This window comes from Falco rusticolus, chromosome 2, assembly GCF_015220075.1.
Source record: "Falco rusticolus isolate bFalRus1 chromosome 2, bFalRus1.pri, whole genome shotgun sequence".
Taxonomy (NCBI): domain Eukaryota; kingdom Metazoa; phylum Chordata; class Aves; order Falconiformes; family Falconidae; genus Falco; species Falco rusticolus.
The window spans coordinates 84,148,637-84,168,659 of record NC_051188.1 but is presented as its reverse complement, the minus strand read 5'-3'; the positions used below and the strand labels follow the sequence as shown (position 1 = coordinate 84,168,659).

At 35.2% G+C, this 20,023-nt stretch overlaps 1 protein-coding gene across 1 annotated transcript in view; it reads right to left on the bottom strand.

The window, feature by feature from the left end:
- Positions 1 to 20,023, bottom strand: part of CFAP47 (cilia and flagella associated protein 47) — a 342,925-nt gene that overhangs the window by 85,638 nt on the left and 237,264 nt on the right. The window contains exons 52-54 of the mRNA XM_037377932.1: positions 12,981 to 13,156; positions 10,495 to 10,602; positions 6,054 to 6,165 (exon numbers count right to left, since the gene is read on the bottom strand). Of these exons, the coding sequence (XP_037233829.1) occupies positions 6,054 to 6,165; positions 10,495 to 10,602; positions 12,981 to 13,156 (396 nt within the window). The remainder of the gene's footprint in view (positions 1 to 6,053; positions 6,166 to 10,494; positions 10,603 to 12,980; positions 13,157 to 20,023) is intronic.

Here is a 20,023-nt window from a genome sequence, read left to right as displayed (position 1 = left end):
TTAAAAAAGCACTAGACTTTTAATATCATACATGTATAAATAATGTTTGCATGCAAGAAGATATAAAAAAAGGGTTGGAATTACGGACACTCAAGCTGTATTTTATAAAACTAATACAATTTACAACTAATAAAAGCCAAAACAACACCCTACAGCTGCTGCCACTGATGAGTTCTTTCATAAAGGAAATGTCAGCCCTGAAAGAACAGGCCACTAACAGGCAGTGAACAGGAGTTATTAAAACATTCATTTTTGTTTACTACATTTTATGGCTGCAAGATGCCTGAGAACACCAACAAGCCCTGCAGCCTCTTCCTGGGGATTTGACTGCCTGTGCTCTGATACGGTGCTCGGCTCAGGGCTGGGGAAGGCTTGACCTTAAGGCACAGCAAGGTGGGGACATCCACCAGCAGCCCTGCCCCACCACACCCAAAGACAGCAAGCAGAGCCATGATGGGGACAGGAATGGGGGCCCGCTGTGCCACCAGGACTACTGGTCATGGCCACAGCGCTGAGGCCAAACTGGAGGACGCAGAGGGTGAAGCAGGGACAGTAGAGTCCACTCTCAGCACAGGGCAGAAGCCCCTGATGAGGCTTACGTTGCTTTTCCTCACTGCCCCATGGCTTTCCCCAACATCTCAGAGCTGGACCCAGGCAGAGGCCACAGGCATCCTGGTCCTGCCAGCCATCTTCTGGGTGTGTCTATAGGGTACTGGCATGGGGTCGGACTGGGATGCTGGTGTACCTCAAACAACAGATATTCCTGCTGATGGCAGCGGGAGTTAGATTGAGCAGGAGAGAGGACAGAGCTCAGATATGGTCTACTAATGCACAAACCTCAACATTTTATTCTTCACTTTTAGGAGGCAAGTTTTAAAATACTTTCTCAGAATACTGCCATAACAGTTCAGTGGTTTGAAGACATTAATTGCCTTGTCTATTGGGGCAGTGGTATTGTATTTTTTCAAACATTACTAACTCAATTTTACAGTTTCCGCTGTATGACAAAAATTTCTGGAAGGGTACGTAGGTGGGCCCCATGCACAGAGCACATGGCTCGCTGCTCTGCACCCACTCCCACTTGACTGTTACAGCACCTGCACCCCCCATGTGGGGAGCACAGCACTTCTGCGTTGCTCACACTTCACAATCTTGTACGTCCCATAGGTGAGAGATAGCTTTAAAGCACACTTGCCCCCAGCAGTCAGCTACAGCCATCCGACTCCTGTCACCTTTGCAAGGTTTCTATATCATCCAGAATAACAGACCTGAAGGTGATACCTCCCACAAACCACCTCCATCCCCACCTGCCCCACTGCCCAGAGTTCATTTAGGTGTTCATCATCTAAAAGGAGCCTGAACAGCTCATTGCTCGGTGGGCTCCTGGGCATGCTCAGCATCCAGAGACCTTTTCTTCAGAGATTTAACTTTCATTTGCAGTCTAGTTCCTACCTACTTTGTCCAAACCAGCCAGACCCATTTATCAAATGAAGACTTTCAAATGGAGAAAGAACCTTAATGATTACTCCCTACCAAATACTTTTCAATGAAATTAAAAAAGCAAGGTAAAGACAGGTTGTCACAGCATAAGAATACATGTTTAAACTAAAACTACAATATCTAAATTTTTATTAATTTCACCAAGAGATCTACATAATTTTGAATAATAACCCTCTGGTAAAAATGAAACCAGACTGGAAATCCATTTTCAATAAGCATTACTTGACATATTATCATTACACAGAAAATGCACTGCCACAATGAATCTAAATAATCAACATGGAGTTACAATAAACCAGCAGACTGTCTGCTCCAGAAACAGAAAAAAATATTTTTTTTGCATTATAGATCTATTTTAAAAAATTCATTTTATATAGCATAGTATGATGTTCTACTGTATCCAGAAAGTAATTCGTTTTGAAATAAAGAGCTGGGTAATAAAAAGAACTTACTTTCTACTGAAAACCAAAGAATAAATTGCTTTAAAAATGAGAATTGAGAAATGACACTAACAATAAGTTTAAAGAAGGTCATACTTTGCCACAAACATTCAATAAAATATAGTGAAGTTAATCCATGCCCTGCCTTCCATTTTGTTTACAGAAACAAATGTCCGCCAAGATACTCATGTGAAAGTGAACAAGCATCATTGCTCCTCATAAGATCTAACATATAACTGTTCAAATACAGAAATTGAGTCTGAAGAAGACTGAGCAAATGCACATGCATTATTCCTGTTATAATGCAATAAAGGAGGGAATTTTTTCATTAAATCTAAAACTTTCTTCTCTACTCAGTACAAAACAATACTATTGCTCATTAACAAATAATAAAGCTCGCACACAGAGACTTAGATTGGACTCCTGTCTGCCATCCCTTCTTTATTAAGTTATTTTTCCTCAATAAAAATTGTGTTTCATAACCAATCAAGATGGAAGATAGCTTAATGAGAAAAATCTAGGCTAGTTATAAGCCAGGAGAATAGCAAGCTGAAGACTTACAGTGAAAAGATGTCTCTTCGTGCCCATACAAATGATCCCATTTATAGGAGTTGTTTGTATTTTTAAGTTACATCATAAATATATGTGTGTACAAATATTATACAGACATATGTGAAATCTGTCCATGGATTTATATAGAGGGAAAGAAGTTGAGCAACATAACATTACTGATGATTAAGACTTTTAACCTGTTAAATGCTCAACATGAATCCTTCTCTACTTGAGATAAAAAAAAAAAGCTGTGGTTAGGAAAGAAACACAAAACTCAACATCTTAATGACTGTTCCCCCACAAACTCATAATGTCCTACATGATCATGAAAAACAAGTTAGGAATTTTGCAGCAAACTTATGAGTTCATTTCTGTTCCAAATTTTAGAGAATTTGGCAGCATTTATAAAGATGTTAAGTTAACCCATACGTTATAAGATTGACAAGAAGGGAAACAAAAATTAGGTGTAGCTTGGTAATAAAAACAAAAACAAACAAAAAAACAACAACAAAAAAAAAAAAGAAAACCCAAATCACATTAAAACCTTGAAACCTTTTATCAAATTCTTGAGAGAAAACCAAGATGGTATATTCCATTTAATGTTGTCTTAGGTTACAACTTCAAAGCCGCTAACAAGATACATATACTTTTCTCATTTTCATCAGTTTACAAGAAGTTAATGGAGCTGCTTCTAATTTACATGAAGTTGACAAGAACTTTAAAGCCTTTGAATTTCATTTAGACTTCATTAAGTACCCAGAAGTTCAGGAATACTTGAGCATAATTTAACTGGACCTCAGGAAAGCCTGTCATTAAGGATGTCAGTACTTGAAGTTGAATCACATCTAAAGAAAATAATCCCTTGTGGCATTTCAGTAATGCCTTCTGTTGCAAACTCAGACTGGAAAAACCTTCCACATACATGGAATTATGATAAATATGATATCTGAATTTGTTTAAATTTCAAAATATTAGTCAAAATATTGGTTAATATTTTAGGCAGTTAACCTCTAGGAAAGATAAAATTTTCTCTGATATGCTGTTCAATCTGGTTTAAGTAACATAACTCAATGACTGATAAAATCTATTTGAGACACCTTCTGACTGACAGCCCAGTATCTTCAACAGTCCTACACCTTAGCTGGCATAAAAACAAGTATGGATAATTACATGAAATAATAAAATTTACTGATTTGAAATATGCAAATTTTTAAAATTACTACTAATACTCTTCAAATATTACCTATCTTAATTGGCAATCCCCATCTTCAACCTATTGTTCAAATAATTTACTCTTTATTATTGCATTTATTCTGTGGATCACTCAAATCAGAATTTTTCTGTGGACAACAAAGCATTATTTGCTTTAAAGAGAGCAGAAATTTGAATAACTAATATGGGAAATTTCTTCCACACATCACATAGACATTGAAACTGGCATTAATATAAGCTAATACCTGAAACACAGGTTATAATTTATAAGAACAAGCACTAATCTTCTGGAAGTTGCATGCAGTGTTATATGTAGGGACTAAACCTAGGATGTAACATATTCAGGAGAAGAAGTATTTAAATGCCATCCCCTGCCTTTGTCGTGAAACTGAAGGAAATCACATTACCTTTCCAAACATGGGTCTGCAATGGAAGAAACAAGTTCAAAAAGGGACAGATACATCAGATAAATATTAGGTAGCTGCTTATAGCAAATTCACCAACGCTATCCTTTGACTTGAAGAACTACTGTAACTCACAAAGAACATTTCAGAATTCAATGCATGAACAATATATGACTGGATATTCTATTGAGAAGAAAAGAAAGGAAAGAAAGATCATTACTGCAGTTAGCATTGAAAGTGGTTTTGCTAAACAATGTAATATAGTTATAGGTGATGTGTGAATCTCTGGTGATGAAAGGTGATTAAAAAAAAAAAAATCCTGGACAGGATAACATGCAAACTGCTGGAACCAAAAGTAACTATAATTAAATCTAATCCAAACCTGTGACAATGATCGAAACATAACATGTATAATACTCCTAGATAATTAATACAGTTTGTATCCATTTTTTTCTTAGCTCCTATTCAAATACCAATCAATGAAATTACTAGTAATAACACTTGTTGATTTTTAACATAATGTATGAAGATGTGTTAATTTGCATGACATCAAAGACAGACAGAAATGAACACCTCACATTTTATACTTTTAATTTAATGTAATTCTATGTATGCAAATACAGAGCAGTTCAGTAAATAAGTGTATTTAGTTGTTATCTTTGGAGCCTCTTTTAAGAATGTTTGGTCTTGTTGTACCACTATATTTGAGGCTGAAAGCCGTTTAGTTTCTTCAAGCCAAAAATGAACATATTATGACTTTATAGCATTCCTCTATTTCCCCCATCCAATCCATTTTCTATCTTCTCAGCTTTATTTTAGGATCTTACTACAATAATCCTCTCCTCTCCCTCTGACCCTTAAACCAGTTTGCACAAATAGAATCATAGAATAGTTGGGGTTGGAAAGGACCCACCAGCTCTGGTGTATGTCTTCCCTATATTATCTTCCTTATGTCTAGAAAAGGTGCAATTGCTGTTTCTTTCTTGTCTGCAGCAGGTTTCTTCATTTTTCTTTTTTCACATTAAAGGTTTATATTCACATCCTAAGAAGGGGTCCCCCTAACCCCTTGCACCACAGTTTCCATGCATCTGTCCTCCCTTTTCTCATCTCCCCATCATAAAAGGACACATATTTAATAACATTAATTGTTAGTAACATCCAAAGAGGTCTTTACAGGACCTGTACTAATAATTAGTAATCAATGGTCAATAACAAATATTTTTCAGAATCCTTAACATCTATAACACTAGCCAGTCTCAATGAAAATATGAAAGCTGAGCCCATCTATACAACTCAGTCCCTGAAAGCACAAAAATGTTAGGCGGCAAGACGGAAGAGCTTCTGTGATGGAGGAGGAAAAAGTAGTGCACATAATACTAACAGAATGAAGATTTTCTCAGTAGAAACCAGTCTCAGTGTAAATGTAAGTTTGGAGAATAAAATTCTTCCAGGTATTTTCTTGAAGCTTCCTTGCAGCTGAATTGATCAAATTCTTATTCATAGGCCCTGCAAGTTGGTTACAGCTGCCATAACTATGAGATAGTCTTATATTCTTACATTAACCTTTTATTTACTTACCTAAATATTTACCTAGTTATCCTGTTTATTCTTAAAAACTTGTGAAGCTTCTAATACAGCTGGTTTATTTACAACTTCTTCCAACATCTCCTGAATATTATTTGCAACCAACACTGCAGTGCTTCTCAAAACCATTCCACAAAGCATTTCAGGTACAAAACAGTTATACTTCAGGTTGCATTGTTTTTCAAGTATAATTGCTTTCATCCTTAAGCTATAAAATATCTAGAATACATACTTACAATGCCTCTAATCTTTGTGACTATGTTTTGTATTCTTCCTGAACATATACTATGATACACAATTCAGTATGTTTTGAAAAGAAAGCTCTCTATCATTTTTGTGAAATCAAAGAAATCTTACTTACAGGGTGGTTTGGATCAGTCTCAAGTGAAAAATTGCTAGGATTGCTGTTAACAATTTCTAGCTCCAGAGTTTCATGTGTAGAATTAGAGAGAGGTATGTATAGACAAGCCCATCTGGAAAACATACATATATGCAATGATTATTAATTACAAAGCTTCTTCCATCGCATCTCATTATTCATCACTTGTTTTCTTTCCTGAAAAATGAGTACTTTTTAAAAATAGAATTATTTTCTATTGCATGAGTATTTTTCCACTAGTAGGCACACATTTAATAGCAATAATTATTAATAACAATTATTAATAAGAATAAAAACTTGTATCAATAACTATTGGACATTTTAAGAGCAGAATTGCCTTGCTATACAGGAAGCCAATTTTAGTTAGTTTGCTGAAAGGACTATCTAGCTCCCTCAGTACTCAACACAGAGAAAAATATTTACAGGGAAAATTGGTTGTAACATAGATCACTAAGATGTGGAATCATTTTTCATTGTTTACAGGAGGAGTCTAGATTTAATGCCTTAAACTTGATGCCTCACTTTTAGGTAGGAGGATGTGAAAATGCATCGTAGTGTCTCCAATACCACAGCTGCACATTTATTCCTAGGCTCCAATTTGCAGATTTATGTCTCACCTTTCTTTCCTTAGTTTCTATAGATCTAACTTTGGAATAAAACATTTTAATCAAATAGATAATTCCATGTGTCAAGCCCAATAAAAAAATTTGGTTCCAAAAAGTAAAATAATTTTGTCTATTATTCTGTAGTCTATTCATGGACTCATAGTCTGCCTCAGGAAAAGCACTGGACAGAAATTAAAGATAATCAGACAAATTATATCTGTAACTCCTTTTTGTCTAAGCAATGGTTTACAGGAAAAGCTTGTAATTAAGTGGTGTTGCCAATAGCTTTTGATTTAGTTCCCCTAAGCAACCATTCTTCTTGATCATGTAACCCTGAGACCTCAAAACAAACTGTTGTTTCACACCAGCCATTTCACTGAAGGTTCTGCCTTCTTCCTTCCTCTGTCTTCCCCTGCATGGACTCCAAAGCTGTTCAATTTTGTACATTGTTGTGTTGTTCATTATAGCATAACGTTAAATCACTATGTTGCACATGTAGATTATATATTCTAATGAGTATTGTGGCTGCCCCAGAACAAAGATTGGAGTGTGCTGTTTGCCTAAAACTTATATTTTAAATCAGCTGGCAGTCTATTTTACAAACTGACCTCTGTTTTCTACTCAAAGAATAGACAAACACAAGATACATTCAATAGGGAACACAATTTTCAAAAGAATTCGTAAGACCACCAAAAATTCCTCTGTTCTGATCAAAATAATATATTATTTGCCTCTAATAAAGATATATGAACATAAATCACATTCTTGTTATAACACCAAGGGACACAGAAAAGAGATTCAAGATGAATCAGTGAAAAAAGTAAATAAGTAAAGCTTGAAAAATGAGATACATTTTTTTTTTCCATAATTTATCTGCCTAATGGGCATTCCCTCTAGTCAAAGCTGTGGCAGGTCAACTGCCAGTTTGTTCCACATATTTATCCTCTGGAAAAAATTAGTCAGTTAATCATAGTAAATCAGTAAGGAAAAAGAAAATACAAAAAGCAACATTCAGAAAAGAAGATATTTCAGCCAAGCTTTATGACTATAACTTCAGGCCCTAAAACTTGTGCTCACATGGGCTCCTTCCAACATATGCAGTGATATAAATCCCCAGCATCTGAATGGCAGACTTGTTTTTGACTAACACTGTCAAAGCATTGTGTCACTGGGGTCTCAACAGCAGAGAGTAGAGAAACACCAGGAAACTGTTAGGTAAGAACCGAAGATTCTTTTAATAATCACATCTAATATCTCTAGCCTTCACCTTTTGGTTTCTTTCATATATAACACTTTGTCAAAGAGGAAACTATGTTGGAATATCTGAAATTTCACTAAGCAACTACTTGACTGTTAGGGGTTCTTCAAGTGATCAAAATCCATTAAGAATCTCTGCCACCCCACACAGGTTGACTACCGTGGTTATGCTAGAAGAAGCTGTTGCATATGACAGCAAATTCCAGGCCACTGTGAACATCATTGGACTGACTCATCTTCAATGACTGCTGTGGAGCTCATACCAGGATGGATAATTGAAGATGGACAATACCAAAAAAAGTTTCTTTGCTTAGAGATATATGCTAAAGGAAGTGTCACATCTACCTTGACAAAAAAAAAAAAAGCAGATCTGACTGTGATAAGCCCAGAATGTCAGGGTATCTGAAGAAGGAATAAAAGATAAACTCTTAATATTTCTTCTTTTCACTTTCAAGAATCGGTTAGAAATTGATTCTCAGTGTATCAATATGTTCTGGGCTCCTAATCTAGTTTCAAGTTATGTTTCAAGGACACAAAATCTTAAATCTTTCAGATCGATAGGAAAAATAATGCAGTGAGCATGTAATGAAAAACCTTATTCTTAGAAGGATATCACGTATGATAATGCTTCTTCCAAATTCAAGGAAGAAGTGGTAGAATGGAAGATAGTCTTGTAACTACAAAGCTTCACCAACCAGAAATGCCTCAAATTTTTTATGACATTTACAGTCCACATCTCTGGGAACACAGCAAGGAAGTACACCCATTCAAAACAAAACAAAAAATATTGATACCTTTCTTAGACAATACATAAATGTCTACCTGTGCATTGCCTTTACATATTCAGCCTACATTAATGCAGGTAATTTACTTGGACTATCTTATTCTTTCAGCAGGTAGAGTAATTCTCAGTAATTTAACTATAACCTTAATGTCATCACCAATTGCCATTGTCCAAAATTTTGCATTTCAAGAGGAGGACATTATGTTGATGACGCAATAGAAACAAATTTCGGGGAAAAGGAGAATGTTGAAGGACATAGCTGAATAAAAAGCAGATGGCTTTATGAAACCAAGACTACGGCAGATTACGCAAACAGAAAAGGAAGAATTTTGTCAGGTTTTTTTATGCTGTTTTATAATATTTACATTAAAAGATATATATGAAAGAGACCACTGTTAGTTTCCTGTTATACATTATTGTTGTTGCTGCTGTTGCTAAATAATTTAACTAAATAGTACTTCTTTGTTCTTCCACCACTATCTGCCCAGGTCAGATGTAGATGAGTTCATTTACATATGCATAGGAATTACAACATGCGTGTACTTGTAAAGTGAAAGGAAATCTCATTTGAAGAAATAAACCATGGAATTCAATGAATTTGAGATTATAGTTTTAACAGGCAAGTGTTGTAATTAATGTAGCTAATCCTTTCCAACATTAATTTTATTTGTGATGGGAAAGGATGACTTCCCATTCCCAGACAGACCACTTGTGCATGTAGTTCTTAGGCAGCGCATGCTAGAGAAAATTATGAATGCTAGAGCCTGAATGAAAAGGTTTTAACTTATTTCTAACTCCTAACAGTGTCAGCCTACATAACACAGAAAAATTATGGGGTTTATTCCAGTCAGCCCAGAATTTTAAAGTAAAAAACAGGAAATGGACAACCCTACTGATTTTCTTAGAAAAACGTAGCAACAAAGGCAACAGAAGGTCTGTGCATCATATATGAACAGCAGAAGATATTATCTCACAAAAAATTACTCAAGTAAAATTTTATGTTGTACTCTAACATTTTTTACTCAGTCTGTAATGTATATTAGTTATATATCTAGTCAAAGACAAGATATACAGAAGTAAGTGGAATTTAGCATTCAGAACTGTGTGTCCACAGAACCTACTACTAAGCAGAGGTAATAGGTGGAAGAGCACTACTGAAATTCTGGAATTCTTTAAAGGCTAATTCTAAAAGTTTTGATTTCTGTCTGAAAGTCAGATCTAAAAATCACACTATTGAAATGCAAGATGAATTTTTTTTGAAGGAAGACAAGAATTCACTTCTCTGTCTGCTCTAAGTAAATGTTTTCTTAACATTTGCAGTGTTTCAACCATGTGTACCCCCAAGATCTGCAAGACCAGAGCTGTATGACTTTGCCATTTCTTGTGAGGTTAGAAGAAATTCATAGCTGGTTTAGAAACATTTGTAAAGCAGGACTGTCAGATATATTCCTAGTTCAGAAGGAAAAAAGAAACAGAAAATAAAACAAACCTACAGAACTTTGTATCATGGATCTTTATGATTGCATTCTGCAGTACTTTCAGAGTGATTTCTATATAAAACCTTCAGAGGAAGTCTACACATAGGCTACAATTCCATTTAAATTGTGTTACTGCAAAGAGGATTTCACTTATCTACACATGTATCTATGAAAATTACCTGCAAACTGCTATAATACATATACAGCACTATTCTGCCTTTTTGATGTAAACTCTTCATATGTTTTCCATAGTACTTCAAGCTAGTGACCAAGTTCAGCACTATGACCTACATACTTACTTTCCAAGCTCACATTCTATTTCAGGTAGAGTAGTTGGCAATGGTTTCTCCACAGTCAACTTCAGTGCATACCAAAACTCTCCAACCATATCTGACTGGAATATGACACTAAAAACAGATATATAAGCTTAATATGACACAGCCTTTGTGCAGATAATTGAAAATGTAAAATTAATATTCTGGAAAAACCTAATGAGTTCAACATTGTGAGTTCTTTAATTAGCTCCCAGGTTTCCCTTAACACTTCTTGCTAGTATGTGAATTCAGGTACCAAAACTAATAATATTTACAGTTACTGATGCAACAAAATCTCTTCTTCATTTTAAATTTTTAGCATAAAAGTTGGGGTTTGAGTGAGTTGGGTTTTTGTGGGTGTTTTTTGGGGGGGGTAGTTGGTGGGTGGGTGTGTGTTTGTTGGTGTTTTTTTTGTTTATTTGGCTTTTTTTTTCCAAAATGCAACTCAAAAGCATATCAACCATTAACTTACAAGAGTAAGTTTTAATTCCATTTCAAGGTCACAGTGTTTTCTTTCTAGCTATTTTGAACTAAAAGGACAAAGAAATAGAAATAGTATTCACTGATTTTAAAGAGGAAAATCTTTTCAAATCTAGTGATGAAAACTGAGGAATAGATACAGACACATTTATATGAGCATGACAAAGAGATATGCTTCAAAGGAATTTTCTGTTTTGATATACAATCAAATGCCATGACTGAAAATTGCTTGCTGCTAGGTGAGATATGTACAGCAGTACATTTCTGTGACTGATGTTGTAACAGAGTTCTTTCCTATTGCAGATTTCTTTTTCTGTTTCTTGGTTTTTTTGAGTAACAGAGTCATAATAACATTAAACCAAAGCACTGTAAGCATATAAAAACTTACATGAAATGCACTGTGCAAACCCATGACCCATTAAGGACCAGTTCAATTATTTCTGTTACATGACTTTACGGTTCCAGACTATCCTCTGTGCCAATAAAGCCCTTAAAGTGAACATAAAACAGCTTAGGAAAGATCATCCATTTGCAAAGGTACACCTGCCACAAACACTTTTACAATGCTTCTTCCCAGCTGCTGCCATAGCAAAGGAAACAGAGCATGGCTTCAGAAAAAAAACAAACAACGGTGTCAGTGTGGATGCAATGTGGAAGTACCTCTGTCCAGCTGTAATTATAGTGCTTGGGAGCTAGTGCTATTTAAAGCAGCTATTAGACAGTTTTCTAGTACAGTACTGCATAATTGTACTGAATATGTACAGTTCTGCTTTATGTTGTCTTTGCATATATTCCACTAAGTCCCAGTCTACCAATCGGCTGAGCCCAATGTTTTGCCAATTAAAACCAACCTTTATTTTATTATTTGGAAATTCTACACTTGAAAAATACCAGAAATATTATCTGGTATAAAAAAAATTAAAAATAATAAAAAAAAAAATAAAAAAAAGAGATCTATTCTCATTTGCAGCTTCAGAATGCATAATTTATTTCTACAAATTCTCAAAGAAAAAATATTTACTAGAGTGATAACAGTACTCATTTTTATGAAACAGTATTGTGTGAAAGCTGTATTGTACAATGATGCCTGCCATTTTTCTGGTCTTTGGAAAAATCAATGCAAGCAAATTGAACAAAACGTTCAAATACATGGATTTTGGCTTCGTAAATATTGGGTCTTTGAACACAGGTCATCTGTCTCTGCCCTCCTCATAAGCCACTACCCCACCCTCCTCCCTATCTCCATGTTTTTGCCAGTCAATTAATATAATTGAAAAACAGAGAATTGTTTGAATTGTTTTTCAATCAGGCCTTCAACTAAATAGTATTTCACTAACCAGGAAGATAAGGTTTGCAATTCTGTACTCTCCTGTTATTGGCTGAACTGGTTTAACTGGAACTAAGACCAAGAGGTCATCTGTCTTTGCATTGCTAATTATCATACCTGCATGGTTTCATTGGGATTTCCAATATAAAGAAAAAACTGTGATCAAAAACCTCTCTATATCCTTTTAGTAGATCATTGTTAATTAATGGAATATTCTGAAGCTAAATTGATTCATGTGATGGCTGTTAAAGGGTTCTTCACCTGGCTTTACTTACATTTTTACAGTTCCATTTCTTCTCAGAAGATAAATAAAATCATGTTATTCCCTTTACAGAACTTACAAATTTACAAAACTAACAATTAATTTGAAGTTGTCCGTGAGGACTTATAATATTAAGTAAATTTCTAAAATGTTGTCGCTGAATTCTAGTGAACAAGAATAGCTAGACATTATTCTACTGCCTGTCAGTCAGTTTTCTGCCTTCAGAGGAAAGCTGCTGTTGGGATACAATATATTTAAAGTTGGATTCTTTTTAATTCCATTTAGTACCTTTCATGGATTTTTTATGGTGATAGCCACATCAAGCGACCAAGGTTTCAATGAAAGCAGTTCACTTTTTAGTACAAGAGCCAAACCTGCAAGTATCAAAACTCTGCAACTTACCTTCCATCTGAAGTGCCGACAACAGCTGGGGAAAACTGTACTTGATACAAAAATGTTTGTTTGGGCCTAAGAGTGAGAGCCTTTTGTCCAGTAAGTGACTGATTCTCCAGCACCACACTCAGCTGAAGAATTTTATCTGCAGGATTAGTGATGGGAATATGAATTCCAATAGTATCCTAGAAAAAAAATCCACAAAATTAACTATGAAGCATCACCCATAAAAGACATTTCTCAAAAAAGTGTAAGATATTTACTCATGATTTATACTTACGCAAACACAGGCTGCACCTCTAATATGTGAACTAACCCCAAAAAAGAGAAGCTGCAGTAAGAGACATTTCAGCCAATCTTCAAATTATAAACTCTTTAATTCCATAAATAAGGAAAAGTTCAAGTCTTCCTGGCCACTCTGCATTCTAACATTCTACTTCACCTTCCAAGACATAACTGAGGCTTGCCAAAATACACCTTACAGGCAGATCTGCTGTAGTCCCAGCCAGGCAAACCCTCCAAGCCATCTCCAAAAGCCAAGCACAGACAGCTGAAAGTGTCCACTTTGCAAGCTGGCAAACAATTCAGGCTGAATTCTGCAGGATCTGTTCATCTTAATTTTGAAGCTACATCATAATACTTGACATTAAAAGAGCAGCATCACAATAAACATTCCCTCTCTCATTCTTTTTTGTCATTTCCCTGACTACTGGTCTCCATGTCTTTCTGATTAAAGCCTATGAACACTTCAAGCAAGGACCATCTTTTCTTGCCCATCTGGAAAACCTGGCTACTGTTAAAGATGCATATTAAATTTCAATTACTATAATAAAAGTGAAACAAACTATGACCTTATTAAAAAAATAAACATATGATGAGCAGGAACTGGGCAAAGGCTGCTCACTCTGCACAGCTCCTACATTGTACCTTGAAACACTGATGTATTTCAGCAGTGTTCCAGTGACCTTCTTCACTGTAAGGTTAAAAATAGTGTAAAACCATCCTAGGTACCCTTTGTATGTAAATATCAATACACTTTGTGAAATTAAACACTTTAAACCAACAGGAAAGAATTTATCAACAAAGGCAGGCCACCACCACAATTCAGGGTGCACACCATACCTTCATTTTAAAATACATATGTTCTATGCATATACGTTCATCTACATAAAATATGCAAAATCCCAAACCAAACATATGTATTTATTTATCTGTATATATATTTGTCTCTATCTTTATTTTAGTCTCTTTCCTTTGCTGTAACCAAGCAGTTTCTTTCAAATGCAAGGTTGTTTGTTTTTTCTAACATATAGTGATCGGGTTCTCCCAAAAGCAAAATTTTGCCATATACTTTTTTATAAAAAGTAAATAATTCAAATTGCAATATGAAAGGAGACAAAGATACAATATCTATTAAAATTAATTATACACTAAAATCTGAACATGAAATACAGTTGCCTCACACTGCTTTGAGCCTGCCTATGATTTAGTAAATTTCTAAATATTTACATTTAAAGAAAATTACTACTGGAACACACATAAAATTCATTTAATGTTCTACAGATGGCAAGATTACAGCAACAATTTAAATCATTCAAGTGCCTTGCAACAGTAAGATAGGATTTAAATTTGCCATAAAATATTTTAAAGCTCAGATTAATAGTTTTTACTGATGTAAATAAATTTCTAAATCTATCTACCATTTTATTGCTAAAGGCTTCACAACAATTTTATAGTAAAACATCTACATGCTATGTTAAAGAAATATTTTTACATTAAAAAGGAAATATTAGATTGCTTATTTAGGAAAAAAGCAGCAACTATTGAAGAAACCTTTGTAACCTTGTAAACAAAGGATATTTTATATTGCCAATGTTAATGTAAACAGTATGCTCTTGCCAGTATGAAATGAATGCCTAGGAGTATGTATTTCCCTGGAATTTCCCAGGAAATTTCCCTGGAATTGCTATAAACATTTCAAAGATCTGCTACTTTGTGGATGGTAATAAGAGCAAATGTATATTTATCAACAGAATGTATATACATTGTTCATTTCTAGGCCATAATGACTGATAGTACTAGGATAAATAACAAAATGCCCATGCAATTGCTAAGAGTGTTATTTTTCCTGAAAATACCATTTTATGAGAAAGAATGTAAAGGAGGAACATCACAGGCAAGTTCCAAACACATTTATAGTCATTAATTTAGATCCTCATTGTTTTATATATTAATATATGTTGGGTTTTATATACATTTTCACAGAGGAAATATGTAAAAGTTGAAAAACTAAGAGAATTAATCTCATTCCTTAAACTGGTTTTTGCATCAAGACTGCCAGTGACAAAGATAGAGCCATTCTGGTGAAATGTCATGGGTTTATTCCTTTGAACTTACTGTGATCCACTTCTTATCCCATGCTCTGAAATAAGAAGGTCATTTAAATTAAACTAACATAAAGTAAAATAGAATAAAATAAAGTATAAATATGAGATAACATTTATTCTCTGTGGAACCTGGAAAAACAACTGATGGCTTACATTTTATCCTACATTAATAGCCTGAGCCTATGTATAGTTATAATACTCTGCTATCAAGATTTTGCTTCAAAAGATGCAAAAAAAAAAAAAAAAAAAAAAAAAGATGCGTCTTGTCTCAGTCGCAGCACTCATCATCATCAATTGATCTTTTGTGATATTACACCTGTTTGCTGAAAGATTTTCCTGACATATTTTATGCTAAAGGTTTTCTCATCATCCCATACTCTACACCTTTTTTTTAGTAACTGGACCTAAAGAATTTAAGTCCATAGTATGTAATTTTACATTTTATTCATGTATACACTGCACTGAACTATCAACCAGTCCTCCACTAACTTTGACAAGGTAGCTTATAGTAAGATGGGCATATTCTAAAATTACTGTGCATAACACTTCTGTATGTCCAATCTTCAGTAATCATCCTATTCTAATCATTACCAGGTGTCAATAAAAGCACTATCTGGCCAGAGTTTCTAAGAGACTAACTACATGTCATAATGCCTTAGAACAATTGTTTTCAAATAAATCCAGTTTCAGTAAGGAGATGACATTCACTCCAAATTTGTTTGCAGCTTTTCTAGTCCATGGACCTCGAGGAGAAAGCATTTATAATTGCTCCTGAGTTTGCCAGGCTATTATTATAGAAGCAAATTTGCATGTCATACCATGCAAGTGGAAAGAAAGTAATTTTGATAGGCCTGGTGAGATAATGCAGCAGAAATTCCTCCCTTTCTAGTCCTTGGCCAAATCATTGCTCTTCTGGACTGACAAGTAACAGGTGCTTTCTTTCTCTGCGCCACACCTGACGACACGCAGGAATGTTGTTTACTCAAAGATTGAAGTTGCAATGGTGGCAATAATCTTCAAAAAGTAGATCTTGGCTTTCTGTCTTCCATAGGCTCAAAATGATCAGGGCTTTCAATGTCACCATCAGTGTATCTATATGTCAGCAGCAGCAGTTAAGCCAGAGTCTCCTGCAGTATCCTCATTATTATTCATTTCCATTTCTTGGAACAAAAGAGGCTCAAGTGAGGTGCTGACAGTTTCAGGGCCATGCTGAACATAGTTCAGTCCAGTTTGGTCAAATCAGGTTTAGAAATCAGAGCTGGCTCTTGAACTGCTTGGTGCAAAGCACCTGCAACACGCACCTTGCCTCACCACTTCTCCTCTCCCCACACACTTCTAACCCAGACCCACACGGCCACGCTCAGCTGGGACCTTCTCACACGGATCACTCAGACACATGTAAGTCCTCACCTCCTACGTCTCGAAGGGGTGAGCCCTTCCACCTTTCTTGTCACTCATAAGTTAATGGAGCAGATCTTGGTGAAGTGAACCACCTCCCTCATCAAGTACAGACCTTTGTTGGCTTTCCCCCCCCCCCTTTCCATGTAGGGTTATGAGGACAGAGAATCACAGCATTGCCATTATCTTGATACTGTATTTTCCCATTTTACTTGGCATATTTTTCCTTACAAAATACCAGCTTGCAAAAAGGCACCGACTGTTCATCAACAGTTAAGACCTTATCAGAACAGCAAATTGAACTACTTGAAATCTAGGACTAAAGACCTTAAGCGAATTATATATTTGTAAAACTAGTTTAGGAAGGAATTCATTTGTATCACTATTACCGTACAAGAAATTAACTCAAAAAAGAAATGTGCAAAGGATATTTAATATCAGAGGCTAATAGTGTAGTGAAGTTCAGGTGTAAATTTACATATAAATTTACGTATAAAAATCACACTGAACTGAATTTCTTTCAGCTGAAATGTGCATTAGTATCTAAGTAATAATGCCCTAAAACAGAACATAGAGGTGATTAGTTCATAAATTATTACAATAATTCTAATCTGACCCACTAAAAAATACTATACTGTTAACCTCTTAATAGGGACTAGACATTGTACCAAGCAAACAAACTGGGAAAACACTGTTTTGCAATAGAAGATTGCTAAAAGCTTCTTTCTGAAATTGAAGTAAAGAAGGGCGCTGCAAAAGCATTACATTCTGTGACTGAAGCTACCTATGGTGTCCTCAGCTCCACCAACAGAAGTCATGCACATTTAGAAACTCACACCAAAGTGATATAACAATAATTTGTAAAACACATAGGAAAAGCTAACGAACTAAATAACATATTTGGACTTTCATGCACCCCAGTTTTGTCCGTCTGCATAAGGCTTCTCGTCTGGTATAGATAGAAGTTGTAACAAAGACAAGTTGAATGACAAGAGAAATGCTATATTAAGATAACTATAAAAAACATACCTGACAAGGGGATACAGACTGACTCAAAGTCAAATTAATATCCCAGATTCCTACAACTGAGGAAGTAATAGCTATGCTTACATCTTAATGACTATTCCTTTGCATTTGAAATCAAGGCCACCTCTGAGTCTATGTAGACTGAAGCTTAATAATTCTCCATCCTCCTGAGACCACAGGAAGATTTCCTTTTCAGACCCAGAAGTGTAAGATGAAGAAATTATCAATTACAGCTACTTTTCGCCAACCTCTGCACTTTGGAGTAATCAGCTCAGTTGCACTAGCTACCATGTGCAGTAACCTGGCTTATATCAAAGCTGAATCAGGCTAGAGAGCACTACTGGAAAATAACAGTAGATTATTTTCCATTACCACAGCCAGTCTGGAAGGAGATACCTGCCACTTTATTAATGTAACAAAGAACCAAATTATTTTTCAGAGGATTTTACAGGAAAATCATTTACATCCACTTTGTCAACAACATTTTTGAAAAGCCTGACTCAGCAACGGACAGATTGCAATACAGCTCCTAGTCAGCATTCTTATGGGTCACTTTGCTGTGCAGATACATGTAATATATGTCATAGGATGGAAATTTTAGTTTGAATCAAACCAATAGATGTATTTACAGTCCTTCTTTGATAGGACTATTTTGGATGACTGACACTTCAGTAAATCCAGGCTCCATCTCTCAAAAAAAGACGTTTCTCTTTTTTTTTTCAGAATGTCCCGTCTCCTTCACAGGCTGTCATATCCACAATGTCAGAACAAAATACTTAAGGTCAGTAACACTCAATAAAAGCACTAGAAAGTGTAACATTCCTAAGTTAGATATGTACTGCTCTTAGATAATGAAGTCAAGACAGCTATCACCTACTACTGCATTTTCAGAGAGTCAGGTAATGGAAAGGTAATATGCCATTCTTCTTCAAGCATGTCATGACTCAGAGATAACAAAATCAGCCTCAGAACATTGACATTCACTATAAACAGTCCTTTCAAGGAAGTCAAGGAGATGTAAAATTCGGGATACTTTCAGTTTTCAAATAGCTTCTAATATATCAGGTAGACAATTAGAAAAACCTGTGTCTTTCAATCATATCTCTCAGATCTAAATTAAATCTTACCCACAAAGTTCTTTGTGTAACCTGTAAGTCAGGTTAAGTATTTAAGCAAATCTTTGTTATGCTCCTACTTACAGAAGTGCACTATTATCCTTGGACTTTGAACATACACAGAACTACAAAGTTTAGTTCCTACGCTAACTGTATCTACCCGTAAAATTCTAGATCGAACACTCAGCTGCAATTATTTTCTGCTGGTCTCACTCATTTCTTTTCAAGTGCTATATGAAGTTACAGTAGTGCCGTAAATTCATAATTCCAATAGATTAGAAAGAGATAGACTTTGGAAAGCTTGGTGAATGCTGATGATTTCTGCATGTTCATAATGCAGCCAGTGACTGAAACAATTAATTCCAGGAACTTATTCTAATAGCCTTTAATTTATGCTGACATTTAAACTGGTATTTGCACCGTGGGCATACTGTCCTGGATCAAAAATTTGATGTGGTGAATTTAGAAAGCTCCCTCTGGCATGAAACTATAAACATGATACAGATATGTCAGTGAAATGCTGAGGCATCAGCTCTCTCAGAATTGATCAGGAAAAGGCAGTGACCAGCACTGACCAATGTTCCAATGCTTCCAAGACTTTCATAAATACTTGGTAAAAATAAACTTAAAATCACCTATCAGAACCTAATTATACTACAGTAGAATACCAGTAATGACTAATTACAATACTTCTGCCAACTTTAATGACTGCTGCTACAAATGTGGAAGCAAATATTCTACTATGTGCCTCTACTGCCAGCTCATGCTGGTATGAGCTAACTAAAAGTACTTTACTTCTTAAAACCACAACCAACACTGGTAATATTTCACTTTATTAATTTTTATAACCATAGTAATGAGATAATTTACATCTCAGCTACACCACCTACCATCATTACTCAGTAAGCAGAGGTAAAATTCTAATTAATTTGACTGTCTTAGATCTTGCACCTACTGTAACTCTTTTATTCTGTAGGTTTGAAAAGGTATTTTTAAGAATCATGTTTCTTTGCACTTTAAAAGACTGATATAATTATCACTGGCACAAACCCTATAGATGTAGAGATAATTCTAGAACAAAAATGAATATGTCAGGGTTTGTACTGAGAATAACTTTTTCTCCTGA